The sequence below is a fragment of the Corvus hawaiiensis genome, chromosome 16, assembly GCF_020740725.1.
Source record: "Corvus hawaiiensis isolate bCorHaw1 chromosome 16, bCorHaw1.pri.cur, whole genome shotgun sequence".
In the NCBI taxonomy this organism is placed as follows: domain Eukaryota; kingdom Metazoa; phylum Chordata; class Aves; order Passeriformes; family Corvidae; genus Corvus; species Corvus hawaiiensis.
This window is the reverse complement of record NC_063228.1, coordinates 14,733,488-14,755,392: the sequence shown is the minus strand read 5'-3', so window position 1 is coordinate 14,755,392 and position 21,905 is coordinate 14,733,488. Positions and strand designations below refer to the sequence as shown.

The following is a 21,905-nucleotide window of genomic DNA, read 5'->3' as shown; positions in this document are numbered from 1 at the left end:
GCCACGGGCTGGATTTTAGGAATTTATTGTAAAATTCTATCCCCCCACAAGGTTGAGCATCCGTGATGCAAGGTGGGCACATCCCTGCTACACTGAAGGTGGCAGAGTCTTCTGCTGGCCTGTGACACTCCTGGGTGATGTTCCCATCACACCAAACAGCTCACTCAGTGCAGCACCTCTTCCCAGGGACCCAAAGCCACGGCAGGCACAGATCACATCCCCCAGCCTCCCAACCACAGCAGGACAGAAGCTTCTCAAGAAAGGTGGAGTCTGAAAAATTTGACACAGCCTCGGGATTTATCTTCCATGACTTTCTCCAGCCTCCAACTGAAGCCACATAAAGTTAATATGTGCAATATCCTGTGGCAGAGTTCCACAGCTTCACCATGAAGCTGCTTTGGTTGGGGTATGCCAGCTGCTAGTTCCATTTTCTACCCTAACAGGAAACAGAAAGAATCCCTGCTTTCACTTTCTTTGTGTCAGTAGGCTTCTCATGCCGCTCCTCGCTCAGTTTCTTTGACAGAGTGAAGGTTTTACTCCTGTTGTTACTTACAGGGAAGCCACTCAAACCCCTCCATCACCTGTAGTGCCCTTCTACAAAGCTTTCATTGCTACTCTGCACCTACTGACACCACAAGAGCAGAAGTGCAGCCACCACTCAAGGTGCAGATGTGCCTCAGTTCCACAGAGCAGCACAGCAGGTGATTATTTCTGACTGCTGCTGCTGTGAATTCTCTGTAGAATGATGTGGAGAAGCTCTAAAGCTAATCCTGCCTAGTCCAGGGTGAACTCCCCCCTCACAGCAAGAGGGGACCATATCCACTCACCTTTCATCTCCCACCTCTAACCAAGCCACCAACAATCCAGAGACTCCCCTGTCCCTGATGGCCTTCGCTACCTCAAAAGGTTTTGGAATCCAAGGGCCAGCCCCAGCCAGGCTGCCTTTCCCACAGATGGTGCCCACAATCTCCAGGCTTCCACCTGCTGCAAAATTATTCACCCTCCCCAGGTTGTTCAATGCACTTCTCCTCTTTGAGTACAAACAATCTCCTCATCTTTAAAAATCTGCCACTTGCTGTGCTACAGAATCTGAAGCTCTCAGAGAATCTGAGGGATTTTTTCTGGAAGTGAAACATCCAGACACACCAGCAGTGCCAGAATAACAGCTATGATTTACTGAGCTACTTGCAACGTACACAAGAGCCCGAGTGATGAACACAGCCCTCTTAAGTCTTCATTTTTCACCAAGATTTATGTCTTACATCACTAAACTCCTAATTCCCTGCCAAGCCTTATCACTGCTTCTTTCTCCTGCACTCCAGAAACTGAGGGCATCACGTGGCTTGGGCTGAACGAGACAATCCAGCCCTTCAATCTCAGCACTGAACCCCCCTGTGGGGACAGTCACACATGTACAGCTCACACTGTGCTTTGACAGACCCCTGAAGCTCAACAAGGCCAAGTGCACCAGGGCTGGGGCAATCCCAAGCACAAACCCAGGCAGGGCAGGGAATGGACTGAGAACAGCCCTGGGGGAAGGATTTGGGGTGCTGGAGGATGAGAGCTGGTCATGTCCTGGCTGTGAGCACCCAGAAACCCCCTCTGTGCTGGGCTGAGCCCCAGTGTGGGCAGCAGGGGAGGGGGGGATTCTGCCCCTCTGCCCCCTCAGGTGAGACCCCACCTGCAGAGCTGCCCCAGCTCTGGGGCCCAGCACAGGAAGGACGTGGAGCTGCTGGAGAGAGTCCAGAGAAAGCCACGGAGATGTCCCAAGGGCTGGAGCCCCTCTGCTCTGGAGCCAGGCTGGGAGAGCTGGGGGTGTTCACCTGGACAAGGGAAGGATCCAGGGAGAGCTCAGAGCCCCTTGCAGGGCCTAAAGGGGCTCCAGGAGAGCTGCAGAGGGACTGGGGACAAGGCATGGAGGGACAGGACACAGGGAATGGCTTCCCAGTGCCAGAGGGCAGGGCTGGATGGGATATTGGGAAGGAATTGTTCCCTGGGAGGGTGGGCAGGCCCTGGCACAGGGTGCCCAGAGCAGCTGTGGCTGCCCCTGGATCCCTGGCAGTGTCCAAGGCCAGGCTGGATGGGGCTTGGAGCAGCCTTGGACAGTGGAAGGTGTCCCTGCCATGGCAGGGGTGGCACTGGATGAGCTTTAAGGTGCCTTCCAACCCAAACTATCGTTACTCTTTTAACCATTCAGTTCAGCCAACTCCACAAATATCAATGAGAATTACAGATTCTCATCTTTTAATCCATGCACACCAGAAACTCTCAGTGATGTTCCTGTAACTCCCAGCAGTTGGTCCAAGTGCTTTGCACGCACTTAAATCACTGAAGCTCTGAGCTTTAGGGATTTTCAGTGTCTTTGCAAACAGGTGACAAATTTACAGCATCAGCTGCTTTCATGCCAAAGGAGAAACCTCCCAGTGCTTGGCTCTGCAGCAGGAAGCCAGCCACAAATACTTCTGCTGCTCATCTGTTTGCCATAGGTGAGTGAATATTCCTGAGGAAGGGATTCATCAGAAAATGTGCTATAAATCATGCACAGACAGCATTTGGAGGCTGAGATTGTTGCTGAGTAAATCCTACACCAATGCAATAACTCAAATGTTGTCCAACATGGGACATTATCAGAGTTCCTTTGCTTGAGTGATATGAGAAATGAGTTTAATGTTGTCTTCAAGTGCTATTTAAAACATATTTAAGACTTGCAAGTAACCATTTCACTCCACTTCCCTGTGCAAATAAAAAATAGGAAGCAGAGGTTTTCCAAGTTCCTAAAGAGAATTGGGCTCTGATGGAAAATATTAAACATTTATGGGGACTCAGGAGCTTGTTTTGCCTCTTGGAACACCTTTAACTTCACCTGAATGGAAAGAGCAAAGGGTGCTGGCCTCATTTAAGCAATGAAAACAATCAAGAGTCACCAGTAAACAGGAACTGAGCCCTGCATGAATTGAGTCTCAGGGAGCACAAAATGAGCAAGCAGTGGATCAGAGGGAAGCACTTGGTGTTCCTTTTGGAGGTGGTGGAATCATCATCTCTGGAAGTGTCCAGAAGCCGTGTGGATGTGGCACCTGGGGACATGGTTTAGTGGTGACTCAGCAGTGCTGGTTAATGGTTGGACTCAGCCTCAGAGTCTTTTCCAACCTCAGTGATTCTGTGACTTCAAGAAGTTGAAGCACAACCACTTTTAACATGGAGACAGCAAAGGCACAGCACAGCAAAATAAAACAGAGAGAGGAGTTTCACACAAACAAATTTGCACAGGAAAAGTGAAACTTCTAAAGGCACTGCCAGTGTGGTCCTGCTTCTTATGATGCCATGAAGATTTTCTGCCTTTTCTTTTATACCCCTGTTATACCTTTTTTACAGCTTCTGTATTCTTAGTGCTTTTTGCCTACATTCTTGGACTTGTTTGTCAAGCTGAGAGACAACATTTTAGAAGCTTTGTAGCCAGGGATCAGTGTGGCCCAGACCCCAAGGTCCTCTCCAGAACACATTCTGTAAACCAAGATAGAACCATCCAGGGGAAGGCTCCTGGGGGAGGGGGGCTCACTCGAGCCTCTCATTGGGGAATCTTTGAGAGATCTGCTAATTAGTAACACCTCTAATGTTATACCAGATCTTTTGGGGTGGGCATTTTGCAGGGTGCATTTCAGTGCATATGACCTGGACGTGTGCACCTAAGGATCCTTAAAATAAATCCCAAGGTAAAATCCCTTTTCCCCTTCTAACCGTGTATGACTCTTGATTTTAAGACCAGGAAAAGGCATCACTTACAATTACCTTGAAAAAACACTGGGTAAAAAGTTGGTTTGTTTTCCCTGAGAGGGGAGAAAGGAAAAGCCCAGCACAGAAGTGCAGCCTACTTCCAGTTTGGGAAACACGATCCCAAGTCACGAGGTGAACACACAGGTGGATGAAAGCTGCCTCAGCACAAGCCTCAGGGGACTGAGGGACATCTCCAACAGGCTTCCACGACAGCCAGCCCAGAATTTGTTCCACCAGTGCCCTCCCCCAGCACCATTCTTGACCATTGACACCAGAAGCTTTGATCTTCTCTGGAAATATTTCCTGCTCAAACTCTTCCCAGCTACGGCAAAATCCGCTCTCCCCCTGCCAACTCAAAGGAATATTTCTTCCCATTCAAGTGTGTGGTCTGTATATAAATATAGAAGTATCTTCTACAGGAAAGGAGCACTCTAAGTGCTGCTGCAACTTCAGTGTGAAAGGTTTAGCACGAAGCAAAACACTACCAACAGCTTATCAGAGGCAGCTGTCTGGAGCTGCTGGTGCAATCTGGCCACAAGGAAATGATCTGCAACTCCCAGGGAACTGTTCAAGGTCCCAGGGACAAGGAAATGTGTGCCAAGGACAAGGACACAAAAATGTGTTCTCCATTTCGGAGGTAACCAAGAAATAGAGATGTAAATGGGTTAACATCAGATAAGCGCTCACACAAAAGTCTAACAGGAACAGACAGAAAACAAACTTTCACAATCACAGAACAGTTTGGGTTGGAAGGAACCTTAAAGCTCATCAGGTTCCACCCCCTGCCACGGGCAGGGACACCTTCCACTGTCCCAGGCTGCTCCAAGCCCCGTCCAATCTGGCCTTGGACACTGCTAGGGATGGAGAAGCCACAGCTTCTCTGGGCACCCTGTTCCATTTCACAGAGACTTGGCTACCTTAATTTTCTTCTTCCTATGTAGGATTCAGTTTTACTCCATGGGCTTTTGATGTGCTCACAGCTGGAATTCAGGGGACAATGCCAACCTCATGCATGGCCACAGGCTTGGGGCAGAGGGACTGGAAAGGTGCTCAGTGGAAAAGTGTGGGCAAGAAGGCAATGGCACCTGGCCTGGACCAGCACTGGGGTGGCAGCAGGACCAGGGCAGGGACTGTCCCCTGTGCTGGCACTGCTGAAGCACCTCCAGTCCTGTGTCCAGTTCTGGGCTACTCACAACACTGAGGGGCTGGAGCGTGTCCAGAGAAGGGAACAGAGCTGGGAAGGGGCTGGAGCACCAGGAGAGGCTGAGGGAGCTGGGAAAGGGGCTCAGCCTGGAGCAAAGGAGGCTCAGGGGGGACCTTGTGACTCTGCACAAGTCCCTGACAGGAGGGGGCAGCCGGGGGGGGTCGGGCTCTGCTGCCAGGGAACAGGGACAGGAGGAGAGGGAACGGCCTCAGGCTGGGCCAGGGGAGGTTTAGGTTGGATATTGGGGAAATTCCTTCATGGGAAGGGTGGTCAGGCACTGGCACAGCTGCCCAGGGCAGTGCTGGGGTCACCATCCCTGGGGGGATTCAAAAGTCATGTGGATGTGGCACTTGGGGACACGGGTCAGTGGTGGCCTTGGCAGTGCTGGAATAACAGCTGGACTTGATGACTTTAGAGGGCTTTTCCAACCTTAACAATTCCATGATTTTGACTCACTGTCATCAGAGCACTTTGCACTGACACTTCAGGAAGGTTTGTGCCATCTGAGGACAACAAGCAGCTCTGTGGGCACTTTTTAATGAGGTGACACTTGCAGTGGGGCATCCCCACAGTGGCCATTGTTTCTTTGTGTAAGGAATTTGTTGGCCTATGGAAAGCTCTAGGGAAGGGTTATTATGAGAGGTTAGACAGTAAAGGAAGGAATCTGTGCCTGATCCTGCAGGTTTAAGTACATGGAAACCCCATCTTGCAGCTTCTCCTTACCACTTTCTCCTGAGGTTGGGGATGGTGGTGGAGTGGCAGCAGTAGCACTGTGCTTATCCCAGATGCTCTCCAAAATACCTGGCCAAAGAGAGACCTTTCAGAATTGCCTTCTCAAAAACACACTGATCTAACAAACAGCGCAGTCTGCAGGAGAACGTGGGCAGAACACACCTCGAGTGCTTTGAGAAGGGACAGAAACACTCAACAACATCTTCTCTTAGCGAGCCCAAAGCCAATCTCCATCCCTCTTCACAGAGGGAGCCCAGCAGCTGCTCTGCTACACAGGCTGGTTCATATTAAGTTGACCCAGGGCAGAGCTGAGTGTTCCAAGTGCAGCAGCAGCAGCCACTACATCACCCCCATTTTGCTTCCCTGAGCCCCAGGAGTGCCAGCCCAGCAGCACCTCTGGCTGGCGAGGGGGACACGCTGCTGGCAGTGGCACGAGGGTGGGTGGCACCGTGTGACTCATACCTGTGAGGAGCCCCAGCACTGTCTGCACCTGGTCCAGGAGCAGCTTGCGCAGCTCCTCCTTGCGGGCCACGCTCAGGTCCTCGCGGGGACACGCCAGCTCCTCCGAGGTGGTTTTCAGCATGATCAGGCCCAGGGGAGTGGTCACAGGAGACTGGATCAGCTGAGGAGGACAGGAGAGCAGTGTGAGGGCAACATTCACTGACAGACAGGGGTTAGCAACACTACTCACGGTTTACAACAGCCTCGCCACCGAGGGCACACCACCTCCCACAGATACATTCAATTTCCCCAGACGTGAATCTCTGATGTTGCAACAGCTTGAGCCCCATGGGAATCCTTGGGGTTTCAAGAGAGCTTTCATAATGTCTTTGCACATGCTCTGTGTCTCAGCACGTTCACAGGAAGAGCCTGTCCCTTCTGTTTGCTGCATCCTCTGACCTCAGCCCTGCCCAGCATCACCTCAGCACCAGCAGCTCACACCTCACAGCCCAGCAGCTTCCCCAGAAAAATCCCACCCTTCCCACACGGCCCAAAGGCTGCAGCCAGGACAGACAGCCCCAGGACACAGCCGAGGGATCTGACCTCCCTTTGCACCTGTATTTCATCTCAAACTGGAAATTGCATTTCCCCCAGAGAGAGAGATTTCTGCCCATGCTGGAACAGGGCTGGACAAAAAGCTGATTTGTGCCTCCATCAGCCACTGGGATATTGAAGACTTGTTCAAGTGGGACAAAGTTTTCTTTCCAGCTCTTCACTGCTGACCAGACACATCCAAAGGGATTTATGCACTGCTCTCTCTGGGAGAAAAAAGGCCCAAAACCAATCCTGGTTGCTGCAAGTAATCCTTGAAGCCATAATTCTGTAATCCAGGCTGACTTTGGTCCTGATCCCCTAACCCTCCAAAGGAGAGCCAGGCTGAGTTAACACCGCTAAAAACACTGAGGTTGGTGAAATATTTGGGGAGCAAACAGCCCATCTAAAAGCTCTTCATCTGGACACATGTCTTGGCTTTTGGAAAGGAAGTCCCAGACACAGGAGCAGATGGCAAAGAGCTCAATGAAACACCCAACTTGTTGGTAAATTGTGAAGGGACTGAAAATCATCTCTCAGAATATTTTCTGACAAACCCAGGGAGTTTTAGCAATACCAGGCACTGGTACCTCAGTCAGGCTAAACAAATTTTAAACCTCTAAGGAAGCAGCACTTTATGTAGAATTACTGGATTTGCAGAATGACAACACAATAGCTCAATTTACCTTTCTTCTCCACCCCTCCAGAGGTTCAGTAAAAGGTTTAGAGACTACTCAGAGTACTGGGATACAATTTAATGCTAAAGAACATGTTGCAAATGATCTCAGAGAAGTCCTGAGAACAGGGCTCATCTGCAATTCTAACAGCAAATCATTCTGCTCCTGTGCTACTCTTCCTTCTGTTGAGGCCCTGGAATTCAGCATTACTGTTTTTCTTCCACTTTTTCTGAACATTTTAGGAATGTGTCTGCCACATAATTTATGGGAACATTTCCCTCCGCTGCTGAGCTCACAAGGAGAGGCTTAAGGGAAAATAGATTCCTCAAGGGAGCTCTGCAATCCCTTAAGATAACCCCAGGGTGCTAGAAAGGCCAGGAGAGCTCAGGCTGCCTTTCCGTTTGGATCCAGGTGAAATGAGAGGTGAAACTCCAAGTGGAAACAGTTATCTCCAAGTATTTGTTATCAAACTGACAACTGAGGCAAAACCTGCAGCACCTCCCTCTCCAGAGCACTGTCAGCAAAGTGATTACACCAGCCAGCAATGAGCTCTGGAGCCAAGATAGTATTTTTTTTTTTAATTTTGCAATTAATACTAGATCCATTTGCCTTAACAAATAAACTCCTGCCACTCAAGGACTCGGATTTAAATAACTGCCTTGTGGCTTGGCCGTGGGCTTTGCTGCATTCAAATCATGTAATTATGTCAGCAGAAAAAGCCTGTGCAGCACTTCAGTTTACACTCAGCCTCTTTAAGCCAATTAGGAACAATTTTAAGGGAACTGGAGACAAAATACTCCAACAAAAAGAGGTTTGCACCAGCCTGGTGAGGCTCCAGCAGCAGCCTGGCTCAGGATTCCCTGTAAGGATGCTGAAGTGCAACCAACATTCCAGCTAATAACATGGATTCAGTCAGGATCCTCCAATTCATAGCTGAGCCTTCCTGCAGGAGCCCTCTTAAACACCCCCACAACATCCCATTAGTGACCTTAAGGATGAGGTACCAGAGATTTTGGGGTGTCTTTGGCTGTTGGGTGAAAAACCTCCAACAGCCCCATTGAGAAACTGCCCTTCTGAGAATCAGTGACACATCCATGGTTCTATTGATTTTCTTTTGTTTAAAGAACAACCTACACTCCCTGCATTTTCAAGAACTAGCCCATAATAGTTAAAATTCAAAGTGAATACTTGTGGCACAATGTTGTTCCTTCCTCAAAACACTTTTAACCCTAGAGTGAAATGTAACATGTAAAAAAGTTGAGTGTTACCACAAAATCAAAAAGGAATTTACGAAGCAACATTTAATATTTAATCTTCATCAAAAGAAATCCCTGCTCAAGGAAACAAAATGATGTTTCTAAGGGAAAAATTGACTTCATTCATGGGCAGACTTCTTACCTGCAGGATGTTGGTGAAGAAGTCGTGGTAGAACATGGGCCAGTCTTGGCGGCCGATGTCCACGATGACTTTGCAGAGCTTGTTCCTGATGAAGTAAGGCAGAGTTTTGTGGTGAGCCAGCAGCAGCTTGGGCAGGCAGCTCCTGATCTCCATCTTGTCCTGGGATGGGACCCCCAGCCACATCTTATTGATCAGGTTCTGGAAAAGCAAAGGACGTGCCAAATGAGCTCACCTTGGACGTGGAGAACCAGGGAATGTCAGACTGGTTGGGGCTGGAAGGCACCTTAAAAGTCATCCAGTGCCACCCCCTGCCATGGGCAGGGACACCTCCCACTGTCCCAGGCTGCTCCAAGCCCCATCCAACCTGGCCTTGGACACTGCCAGGGATCCAGGGGCAGCCCCAGCTGCTCTGGGCACCCTGTGCCAGGGCCTGCCCACCCTCAGAGGGAGGAATTCCTTCCCAATATCCCATCCAGCCCTGCCCTCTGGCAGTGGGAAGCCATTCCCTGTGTCCTGTCCCTCCATCCCTTGTCCCCAGTCTCCTGGAGCCCCTTTAGTCACTACAAGGGGCTCTGAGCTCTCCCTGGAGCCTTCTCTTCTCCAGGCTGAACAACACAAAGCAGGGACAGAGCTGCTGCACCTCATGGCCCAGGACTGGCAGTGCCACAATGGAGCTGAAGTTACTGGTTTAACTGGTTTTGGGTCAAGCAGAACTAGTGGCAGGCACAGAACTATTTTCTCTACCTTTTAACCCTGGGCACTGACGTTTCCCCCTCTAAAGGGGGAAGCACAGCCTTGGATGAAGCAGGAAAAGAAAATCAGGGAAGCAGGTTTGGTTTTCCATGCCTCTGATGCCCTCCAGGTCTCCTGAAGCTGAGCTGGAAGGGCACTGGAGCAGGCACTGCCTGGCAGTGACAAGGCACCACTAGCACAGAAAGCTTTTAGTCCACTTAAAGCCAGACAGAATCCAAAGAAAAGCAGAGTTGCAAATTGCTTCCCTGCCCTGCTACGAACCCATTTAGGGCTCTGGAGCTGAATCTCTTGGGATAACCCAGAGAGGAGGCTGAGGCAATGTCTGTGCCCTTCTGCAGGGTTCAGCCTGGAGGAGGAGAACGCTGAAGATCACAATCATAGCCTGGTTTGGGTTGGAAGAAGCCTCAAATATCCGAAACTGGAAGGTGATGTATGTTCAAAGGAGATGCAATCCACAGTAGGATGTACTGCACAGAGACTCCAGTTCCCAGTGCAGAGGTACACAGGGATATTTATACAGAAGTCCCTCAAAGAAGTTGGTTTTGGTGTTTTCTAGCAGAGCAAATCCAGAAGTACTGCTTAAAAACAATGGCCAAGCAGCTGAGGGTTCCTTGCTGCAAGTCCAGAATCCCAATAAAACTGGAAGATGTTTTAGCTTTAACATCCACCCTTTAATGCCCACTGTGTTCTGCCCTACTCCTCCCACCTGCCAGCAGCAGCTTTCTCCCTATAAATGCTTGTGGGAAGATGTTTTCTTTTCCAAAAAGCAGGAGGTGAAAACAAGTCATCTGGAAGGGGGCCAGGAGGAGTTTTAGTCCAAATGCACTGCTAACTTCCTAAACAGTCTGGGAAATCCATGTCCTTGGGCAGTTTTGGGAATGATCCTTGTGAGCACAGCCCTTTGATCCAGTACCCAAGGGCAGCTGGGGAAGCTGCAGGCTGGCGCACACCATGGCTCTGAGGAGCAGTTCATGTCCAGCACTGCACCAGTTAATTTTGGGAATTCAAGCTCCACGGAGAGATCCTCATCTCCTAGCTGGGCTCGGGACTCCCATCCCTCCCTCTGCACTGCACAGTGATTTCTTTATTCTGGGCACAGTTAGGTTTTTCAGGGCTACTTTTTGCCCCTCCAGGGAGGCAGAGGCTCAGTAACCAAAGTCCATAAAATATCCTGAGCTGGTAGGATCCACACAGGATGATCCCAAGGATCACTGAATCTAACTCCTGGCCCTGCCTTTCTTTTACTCATCAGGAAAATCAGTGGGACACCATCCCCTGAACAGGAATAATTCCTATGTCATTTGCCATGATCACCCCTTTTTGAGGGGAAGGTAAATCCGATTCAATTTGCAGATGGGGTCCAGACTCCCTCTGCAATCCCTAATAAGTAAAATGAATATTTAAGAGAAGAAATCAACAATTATGTGGATAATTTGTAAAAACAACACAACTTTTAAGAGCAGAGTTTTTATCGGAACACGTAATTTATCTAAAAAGTGGCTCAGTGCAAGGGCTATAAACCCCCCTGATTTAGGGACTATTAACCCCTCTGATTTAGGGGCACAGCTCAGAGTGCCCACCCAGCCAAGAACACAACACACAGGCCACAAATGGCCCAGACTGAGGTGTGACATAGACCAAATCCCAGGATGTCCTCAGGGAAAGACACTGAGCCGGTCACTGAGAAATCAGTGACACAACAGAGCTATTCACAGAATACTTTTGCTTAGTCCAGTAGACACAGAGATCAAGGCTTTTAACCCAAATTTTGTTCTTTTTGAAGCAGGTGAAGAGTGGGATGTGGCTGTCTAAGAGAGACCCCTCACCTCTACAACCAGCACAAGCTTGCAGGATGTAGCTCAAGAGCATCAACCACAACTACAAAATGTCAGAAGAATAACAAAAAATAAAAGCAAGTTTGCCTTCCCTCTCAGCACTCAAAGGCTGCAGGAGCCAGGAGCAGGTAATCACCCCCATCTTCTGATCATAAAAACAGCTTCAAAGCAATAACACCCTTAAAAGCATTGTGCAGAAACTCAAGCAGCCTCTGAAACTGGAGGTAATTTGTACTTAGAGATGCCAGGAAATGAATTCTTCAATTTGTGTACAAAGATTCATATTCTCCCACTCTGAGCCTGCCATTAAGCAACCTCTCTAGCAGAGAGCAATAAAAGCATCTTTTATCACTGTACTTACCAGGGCTGCCATTTCAGACAAACATTTCCCCCCAAAAAATCGATTGCCAGATAAAACTGCACCAGGCAGAGAATGCACTGAGCAGGCAGGAGCTCAGCCCTCACCTCAAACACTGTCAGGCTGTACATCATCACATAATCATTCCTCGTGCTGGACAGGAAGTACAGGCAGAATCTCCAGGCTCCTATCTGCTGGGCAAAGTTATTTAAAAGCTCCTCTGCAAAAAAAAACCCCATAAAAATAAAATATTACTTTAAAATGTACTTCAGTTTTAATTTGACTTTGATGTAAAATATACCATTAAAATTCTGTAGCTGCAAATAAAGCCATAACAATGTATAGTGATAGCACAGCAAGTGAGCAGGGAAGAGACCCTGTGCTCAGGGAATGACCCGAACAACCTGGAGGAAGGCAAAAAATAGAATAAAATCACATTCTCCAGTGTTGAAAGCAATGGAACAACAGGCTTTAATGAAAACAAAACAGATGTGCCATGTTAGAATCAGTTTTGACATCAATACTGCAGCAGACTAAGAGGTGAATATTAAAACAAATCACACAACAATTGTGTTAGGAGCATTGTTATTTTAGCTGTGAAAGCCAAATGTTGGGATTTCGGGTCATTGTGAGAGAGCAGGAGCAGCTCAGACCACAGTGTTCTACACCCACCTTCTTTTAATGCAACTCCAAGAGCTGCTGGCTTTGTGGCAGCTCAGGGTAGCAGAAACCTCCCTGAACGCTCGGGGGAGGATTTGGTCACCTCTCTCGAGGTGACAATGTGACAAAGATAAAAGCCACAAGGGCTGCTTTACAGGCTAAGCAAATTTAAGGCCTAATCAATTGTTTTCTTTCCTGCAATTTAAGCAGGAAAGTGAGGGATACCTTTTCCGCAGGAGATCACCATCGGAAAAACCACAGCAAAAACCTTGTGTTGTTTATTTTACAGGATTTCTGGGACAAGCCTTTCATGCTGATCACACTTTTGGCACAAGATGGCAGAAACACAACAGTCCCAGAATTATTTGGGTTGGAAGGGACCTTCAAGTTTATCCATTCCTACCCCCTGCCATGGGCAGGGACACCTCCCACTGTCCCAGGTTGCTCCAAGCCCCATCCAGCCTGGCCTTGGACACTGCCAGGGATCCAGGGGCAGCCACAGCTGCTCTGGGCACCCTGTGCCAGGGCCTGCCCACCCTCCCAGGGAACAATTCCTTCCCAATATCCCATCCAGCCCTGCCCTCTGGCACTGGGAAGCCATTCCCTGTGTCCTGTCCCTCCATGCCTTGTCCCCAGTCCCTCTGCAGCTCTCCTGGAGCCCCTTTAGGCCCTGCAAGGGGCTCTGAGGTGTCCCTGGAGCCTTCTCTTGTCCAGGTGAGCACCCCCAGTTCTCCCAGCCTGATTCCAGCCCTCAGAGCATCCCTGTGGCTGCTGGGGAATAAAAGGAATGTGCCTCTTTACAAGCACCACCACAAGCAGCTCCCCCAGAGCACCTGCAGGATCCCTGCTGCCTTCCAGGACATATTTAACACCACCACCCAAAGGGAATTGCTGTTATTCCTGCTTGACACCCCACAAGAACTGGGACAGCCTGGCTTTGCACTCCTAATGCTGAAGTCCGTGCTCCATCTCCAGGCAGAGGTTTTCCAGGACACACAATCCAACAATGTACAGAGAAAATGTCACTGCTGTATCATCCATAGGAGCTGTCACAGATTCCCTGGAACCCAAACTATGGAAACCTTTCCTTCCAGTTCCCACCTAAGCAGGAGAGGGGGAGATGCCAGTTCAGTGTCAGGTACAGACTGAACACAACCAGTCCCCCCTGCTGAGGGCTGCAGGCAGGAATAGCACCGGGAACATCCTTGGAAGAGGCAGGAACTCACCTATCTCACGTTTCCGCTCATTTGTTGTGCAATTGTGGAAAAACTCTGTCATCAGGCTCTCCAGAGCCCGCAGCGAGGCCTCTTCTGATGCCTGGGAATGACATTGAAGGAAAGAGTTACAACTAATTCCCACTCTTGATGCCTTTAGGGACTACCTAAAACCAGAGGCCAGACAAAATTAAGAGAATAAAAGCAGTTATATTTATTGAAGAGACTTCAGGTACATTTAGGGCAGATGAAGCCCCCAGGGGCTACACCCAAAAATGGACATTGGGTCACGGGTTTTTCACACTTCTGGAAGTTTGGTCCATTTGCATATCGGGGGTTAATCCCCCAATTACAGCTCCATGTAATGAAGTCATTCACCCCAAGTTTGCTCCTCCCCAACTCACTGTTGTTTACATTTCTCGGGGCCTGAGGCAGTGAGGTGTCCTTGATTCCCAGGCCTGGAGAGGAATTGTTTTGTCTGACCAAGATGGGAGAACAGCAGCTACCAGGCTGTGTGGAGTTTACAGTTACACACTAAAGAACTGCAGGATCACAAATACATGAGAAATATGAAAGCTAAAACCCTAAGGCATCACTCTGACACAGGAGGGTGGCATTAGAACATCCCAGATGCACCAGAATCCAGCACAGGGCAAATAACTGGGAATTCAAAGTGCTCGTCGGTAGCAGCAAGATTTGTCCACTGCACGTGAAAGCTTTGGACATGAAGGAGCATTTGCTCAGCTCTGTTCATGAGGACAGCAACACAACAAACTTTTTATTTTGGTGGCATTCAGGAATTTTAAGCGAATAAATAACTCTCACAAAGACAGCAAGTTCGAGTAAAGATGCTTTCAGATGTTCAGCAATCATAAATATCCTGTCATGGGAAGCACAAACTTTGAGAGGATTTCTTCTGGACACCAGGAGGAATTTCTTCCCACAGAGGGTGAGCAAGTATTGGAATGGGCTGCTCAGGTGGGTGGTGGAGTGCCCATCCCTGGAGGTGTCCAAGGAAAGCCTGGATGTGGCACTCAGTGCTCTGGGCTGGGGACATGGTGGGGATGGGGCACAGCTTGGACTTGATGATCCTGGAGCTCTTTTCCAACCTCAACCATCCCATGATTCTGTCACCCCTGACACCTCTTCCTGTCTTTGCCTTGGTGCCATCCTGCTCCTCAGGAAGCTTGAAAAATTAAGGCATTTCCAGCACTCTAAAAAGCAGTGTGCCAGTATTCAGCAATCTGATTCAAGAAGAACAGCCCCCCCCTCCCCCCCCCCCCAATTTAGCTTTTATTCTTGGAAATCATTAGTTACAGTTTTAAGCCTTAAAGAAATTATCAGGATTAGCATCCAGCTGTAGTTTTGGAGCTCTCTGGAGTTGGGATGATTTTATTCTGGCAAGGCAACAGCCTTAGAAACAGTCCTGCTACAGCACAGGCCACGCCAGAGCTGTCTCTCCAATGTTTTCAACCCATGCTATCAATAATAAACCCATCAAGATTCAAGCCCAGACCTTCAAGCACAGGAACAAAGTAAACATTTAAGAAAACTGAAATTTCTGCCTCAAAAAACCCCCAAACCAGAAACGAAAGCCATGCCTGGCAGTCTCCTGCAGAGAAGAACATGTGAGACATCCTGCAGAAACACTCCAGGCTTCTGCTCATTCCCATTTCCATGCACTGCAGTTTTCCCAAGGGCCAAGCAGCAGGAGCCCCTCCTCACTGCATTAACCCCCGGGAACACCAACAACTCCACCCTGAGGGCTCTGCTCTGCAGCAGCTGGAAGTGGATGCTCTGCAGGACACCAACCATTTCCATTTACAAAGGAATACTGAATTCCATCCTACCTTTCCTCTTCCATCCCCGCTTTTTCCTTTTTTTCTTGCTTTTTAAAGCCCTGCTCTAGAAACCAAGGACTATTTCAGGAAGAGATGTTGTTAGTGGGAAATTGGCTTCAAACAACCAACAATCCAAGCAGAGCCACGTTTGCAGCTCAAGTTTCCAGCTTGAATCCCTTTATGCTTGGGCTGCAAACGTCCCTTCAGCCATGGATCAGCCTCCTGCCAGTCACCGTTCCCAGATAACAGCCCCACTGTGGATAAGAGCCTCACTTTAAAAAGAAATATTTGACTAAGTGGAGCCCTTAATTACTTAGGATACAGCCACACTTAGGACGTTTGTGGGACAGAAGTTGTCCTCAGTTCCTCCCAAGCAGCCCCACACATACAAATCCAGTATTTTCCTAAATCCCTGCACTTCATTCCTCTGCTGCTCACAGAGTGAGTCTCACCAGCAGTTTCTGATGCCAAACCCCCAAAGATGAGTTTCCAATCTCGATTTGATGCAAGTTCCTCTGAGAGCAGCACTGCTCTCCCACTCCGCCTTCCACCATCCAAGACCAAGATCACTTCAATCCATGGAAAACTCTTGGTCCTTCACAGGACGGAAGGGCTCAGACATCTTTGGATACTTAATTCAATCCTTCTTCAGCAAGAATAGTTGACATAAATACTTTTCTTCCAAGATTCAAGATTTATATCCTGCTTTTGGAAATAAATTATGGAGTTCTTATAAATCTTGAACATCTGCCATGTCCTCCACTCGCTTCAGCACTGAGATTTAGAAGATTCTATTCCTTAGGAACACAGTTAATCTTCCAAAGCAGAACACCACGATCATGATGTTCAACGTGTCAAAAGCAGGAAGAAAAGAAACCAGAGAGCACAACACGAGGATTTCATGCAAAAAGCCCAGGCTGGAGAGCATCCAAGGCCACCTTGGGCACAAAGACACAGCAGGACCTCCAAGATTGCTCTCTCCTCTTGTTTGACTTCTTGGGGCTCTTTGGGAGGTTTGGCCAAAGGAAGATCGAGAAGGAAAAATTGTCTGAGGTAACCAAAGCCCAGCCCAGGATCACCTTCTACCTCCAGGCTGGACTTACCAAGGACCTGCATTTGCTGATGCCTTCGGGTATTCCTGAAGTTACCCAGATCCTGGAGCACGTGGTCATCCCCCAGCTCTCCAGCAAAGGCTCTGATAAGGAGGCCACTGAGATAAGGAGGTCACATGCTGTGCAGAGCTGCAGGGGAAGGTTGCTGTACCTGTACCCAGATGCCTGGGAAGTGGATTAGTGAGACTCCAATCAAAGTCCAGCTGTTTGGAGCACCTGGGACTGCACCTGGAATATTTCCTAGTGTTATTCCCATGTTAACAAGCAGTTTCCTTTCTTTTAGGGCTCCCTGTTTACTCTGCATCGAGGAGAAGGACAGGCAGAACCAGCAGTGCTGAGTTCAGGCTCTGGTCTGAAATTCTGGGTCATGCAGAGATGTCATTTTCCAAGGTTTTCAGGGAAAGTGTGGACCATCAGGAACAGAATTTACCCCAGTTTTCTATGTCAGGGCTGGCAGCTTGCCTCACCTCCACGAGGCATTACTAAATATGCAACTATTGACATAGAAATACTTCCCACTCTCTTTCAGAAGTCAAACCTGACCCCTTCACCCCTAGCGCCTCCCAGGGCTGGATCAATCAGGAAATACCATTTCTCTCTTCTGACAACCACCACAGGAAAACATATCCAGTTCTCCAACCCTTGCTTGCAGAGCAGGTAACGTGAGCTTTTCACCAGGAAAAACTCTGCAGCTCACAAAAAGCACTGGAGATAAGATGTGCCACGTCACCATCCACTCCTGCCTCAACACTGTGGCTGAGTTCTGACCCACAGCAAGGGCCCTGGCTGCCAAATTCAGCAGATCCCCTGGCCAAAGGTGATGTCCTTGTCACAGCTCCCTTAGGGGAGTGAGAGGGAGCAGGGCTAAATGCTAACACAGCCGCAGCTGCAGATTCCCGTGTTCCAGAAGGACATCCAGAGTTTGACCTGGAAACTGGGTCAAAAGAGCATCTCCAGGAGGTGTGTCACAGGTGATCCTCCCCAAAATGGGTGCCTGTAAGTGCTGGGTTGGGTCCACACCACACAGACCGGGCAAGCAGCAGCTCTGCTCCAGGTCTGCTCTTCCTGCAGTTGTCCCATCTGACCCGAGCAGGGCTTGCTGTGGGATCAGGGTGGGAGAGAGCCACTGTCAATCTGTGTCCTTCCCACCCAGTGTCCCCTCATGAGGTTTGCTAAAGGTGTTTCACACCGCTATCAGATGAGGGGTGGAGCTGCTTACTCATTCCAGTTATCTCTGGACTCCAACCCTCTGTGCCCTCCCCCAAGCAGGAAAATGAGCTCCAACAGCTCCCTTTCCTGCCAGAAAATACAAAATTTGCTACCAAGAACCTGCACATCCAACAACATTCTCCATCCACCAAAGCACCACAAGAAGGACCTACCCCACCAGCTGATTTCAGGGCTATCCTCCAGTTACATTTTAAGCTGTATGAGTCATTAACTGATTTCTGCTGATTAAGGGAGGGAAAAAAAAAAAAAGCTGCCAACCTCCTGCATTTCAGGCTGTTCAATACTGCAGCTGCACATCAGTGAGGCTCTGGAGAAGCAAAAATCTTTGTACCCTGCTGCTGACTCCATAACAAGCTCAGATGGAGACTATGACTAAAGCAGTGGGGTAGAATGAGTTACTCATCCAACTCCAGCAAACAACAGAGCAGCGATCCTTGGGCTGCAGTTTAGACACTGCACATGCACTTGAGTAGCAGACACAATGCTAATTTTAGTTTGCATATCACCAAACACAACCATAGCCCTTAAAAAAGCACCTGCTCATTCTGCAAGACATGGAAGTGCTTTCTAAAGCCATTTTCTCCACAAGTGCTTTCATTTAGAGTTCACTTCCTCTTCTTTCTATTTTTTTCAAATCTCATTTGACGCTCTCTGAAGGGATTTTTTTGTTGAGGGGAAAGCTTTTCTCTACTGCTTTGCCATAAAAACACAAGCTGTTAACCTTGTAATGTTTGCCATTAGAGCATCCATCACACAAACGATGCTCTAAATACGGCAACTCGGGCTGATGACAACTAAGAGGAGGGTTAGCTCTGTTCAGTTTTGCCCTAATGTGTTTGCAAATGGATATCACTCCAAGACAAATTTAAGGCATTCCCTCTCCAGAGCTTTTTTTAGTAAGATGCTAATTGCAGCTGCAGTGTTACAGAGGTGACTTCATCCTTCAGGCAGCGCTGGAGCACCTTCCTGACCTGCAAGGATGGATTTTACACCACGCAAACTCCCAACACCTCCTCCAGCGGCAGGGAGGAAAAGCCCTGGCTCTGCTGCACCCCAGGAGCCCTCAGAGCAGATCAAACCCCCCTTCTGCATCTCTACTCTTTAAATAAAGACAGGGAGTTCTGTCGGGGAGTTGTTCCCACCCCCTGCACTCACCCTGGTTTTGATTCTGACGCCCACCCCTGTTCATCCCTGCCGTCAGCCCCTGTGCAGTCCCTGCTCCCGCTGTATTTAACAGCTCCCAGCCCACAAAGCCCCCACACTGAGCACTGGCAGCAAATGCAGATCCCTCTGCAGCTTCCTCACTTTTTGGAGCTGCCTCTCCATCTCAATCCCACCCACCCCTCTCTCCTGCCATCTCCAGTGCAAGACACATGGCCCAGCACAGCTCAGCCTCCTCCCAGTTATCAGGATTCAGATCTTATCACATTTATATGTTAAAATCATTATCAGCTACGTCTACCAGCTTGTGGGTAACTCTTCCAGGAGAGGAGGGACTGCAGAGGAGCACACAACATGAATCCTGAATGTTGGAAGCATTCCCAGCTGGAATTGCTGTGATGCCACCAACAAGCCAGTGCACAGGGTTAAAAAAACAGACAAGAAACAAGAAATTTCATCCACAGCACCTGTATAAAATAACTCATCATCACCCTGTCTTTGCTAATTGCAATGTCCCATCCTCTTCCACCTCGGAGCCTTCTGCTTCCAGTGTTGTGCAGTTAATTAATAGCACAGTCACACACCTAGAACCACAAACAACTACACTCCAGCTGCTTAATTTTCTTCCCTCTATATTATTTATAGTCCAGCCTAACTTAATGATGCACATACATATCGTGAGTATTAACAATACTAACATGTCCATGTACTGAGGTAGTAATTTACTCATTGAAGGATTACCAGGGTGTCTTTCAGAGCCCCTCCCTGCCCCAGCTCTAACACAACATGATAATGAACAGGTAAATTAGAAATCACACTCTCAGAAAGCTTGTGGGTTGTTTCAAGCCTGCTCATAAAAACTGGAGAACCCGTGGGACAGCCCTGGGTCACTCAGGGCAGTGAAATTCGTGGGAGAAGCGCACTATTATTTTTAGCAAGAAAAGCAGAATTAAGAAGTGTTTTTAAAAAAGTTGTAGGACACCAAACACATGCTCCAGAGAAGAAAAATACACACTACAGGCAGGCAGAGCTGGGAGTTCAAAAGCAGTGTTACTCATTATATTTAATCCTTTCCACAACTTGTAGAATTTGGGGTTTCACCCTCACTCCCAGGGTCTCTTACCAGAGGTCTGACACGAGGAGCCCACAGCATCCGTGCTCCCCAGCAGTGCTCTGCTGATGCTATCAGACCAGGGGCTCAGCCTTCAGTCTCAGTTTCCTCGTTGCACTTCAGAGATGTTTTTGTGGTTTAAAGAACCGAAAGTAGACTGGGCCTCGCTCTGTGCTCTGTGCTCAGCTCCTGGGGCCGCGTCAAGACAGCTCTGGCTGCACAGCTGACCCCTCCCCCGGCTCACTCATTGTAGAGACCACAACTTCAGCACCTCACTAACAACAGGGAGATTTTGCAAACTTGTTATAGTAGAGTTTTTGCTTCAATTGTGGCATAAAAGTCACGGATTGCTGCTGTACCTCAAGGCAACTGGCAGAGGAGCAAAGGCACCATGCACGCTCCTCTCCGTGTCCCCGAGGTCCCAGAGCTCAGGGCCAGCTCCAGAGCTGCTCAAAGCCCTCCTGGCTGGACAACTCCCCTCTTCAGGAATCTGGCTGCACGTCAGGAATCAGTGTTGAATTTAAATATCAGCTAAGGAGTCAGCACGACCCCGGGTTGAGCAGGGCTGTGTGGAACAGGCCATGGAGAGCCAGCAGTGACAACCTGATTTCTGCACCAGAGATCATCTTACCTGTAACGCTGCCTGCTCCACGAGTAATCAGCACCTTTTTCAATACCCAAGGGATCTGATTTCTTAAACCCTCTTGGACAGGCAGATTCAGTTAACCAGGTATCAGGTTTGAAGGTTGAACTTTGATTAACAGGCTCAAGTGTCTGAGTCTGATTCTTTCTAACCCAGTAACTCTTAACCCACATAACCAAGCCCAGCAAGCAGTGTCCTCCACCCAGCAGTTCCCAGAGGCTTCAGCACCTAGGAATTCCCTTAGAAACCCAGCAAAGGAATAAAACAATCCCAGCAGGCTGGAATAAGCAAAGGAAGGTTTAGGCACAGTGCTGTTTCAAGCCACGCTTGCTGAAGATGAGCCCAAGAGTGATTTCTGGGTCCCTGACGCCCAGGAAAGGCGGCTGGTCACGTGCTGGTGACTTCCTAATTGATTTCTTGTGGTTTAGTCGCTGGAAATGGCTCAGCAACACAGTATTTTCCCAAACAAGCAGTTGCTAAAATAACAATACACAGCTGAGAAGTGCAGAAGCACCCAAAGCAGATTCCTCAAGATCAATACCCTGCACATCACCAAAGCACAGCAGGCAGAGGCGGCTCTGGAGTCACTTTTTGGACTTGCAACTTAAATGTGACAATCCAGCCACAGTCATCAGCCTTTCCCCAGCAGATACTTGGCTCAGCCACTTCTCAGCTGCTGGCCACCACTTTTTAAGCTATCAACGATAACAACTTTTCATTCTGTGGGTTATCAGCAAAACCAGCCAAACAAAATCTGCTCTTCAGACGGACACAGCTGAGCATCTGCCAAGGGCGCTCAGCTGGGCAGGGGCTGCTTCCAGAAGGTAAAACACTGCAAGGTGATTCTGGTTGTCTCAGTTCAGAATTCACTTAAATTCCCCCCAGCAAAGTCTAGAAACTCACACCTCCCAAGCTGCATCATTGCTTTCACTTCACGCTCTCCCTTTGCTGGGTTCCCCAGGATGCCCCACCCTCCAAACCAGCCAGCGACCCCTTGGAGGGAGATCCCATCCTTCCCTTCAAGGCAATGCTTGTGCAGGAGCCCCAGGACCACAGGCACGAGGAACAAATCACTTCCCTTTTCTCTACCTAAACAAATCAGGCAGGACCACAGGGCTGCCCCAAATGCTTCACTCAGTTTGAGACACCACTTTCTCCAGAGGTTTAGGTGAA

The 21,905-nt window shown here is 48.9% G+C and overlaps 1 protein-coding gene across 3 annotated transcripts in view; it reads right to left on the bottom strand.

The window, feature by feature from the left end:
• XPO6 (exportin 6) overlaps positions 1-21,905 on the bottom strand; it is a 56,123-nt gene that overhangs the window by 26,096 nt on the left and 8,122 nt on the right. For 2 of the 3 annotated variants that reach the window (XM_048320595.1, XM_048320592.1), the window contains 5 exons: positions 13,647-13,737; positions 11,868-11,980; positions 8,815-9,012; positions 6,170-6,329; positions 5,699-5,776 (listed from right to left, as the gene is read on the bottom strand). In XM_048320595.1, the coding sequence (XP_048176552.1) occupies positions 5,699-5,776; positions 6,170-6,329; positions 8,815-9,012; positions 11,868-11,980; positions 13,647-13,737 (640 nt within the window). Of the gene's footprint in view, positions 1-5,698; positions 5,777-6,169; positions 6,330-8,814; positions 9,013-11,867; positions 11,981-13,646; positions 13,738-20,101; positions 20,125-21,905 lie in introns of those variants that run through there. The other variant, XM_048320594.1, reaches the window with a different exon arrangement.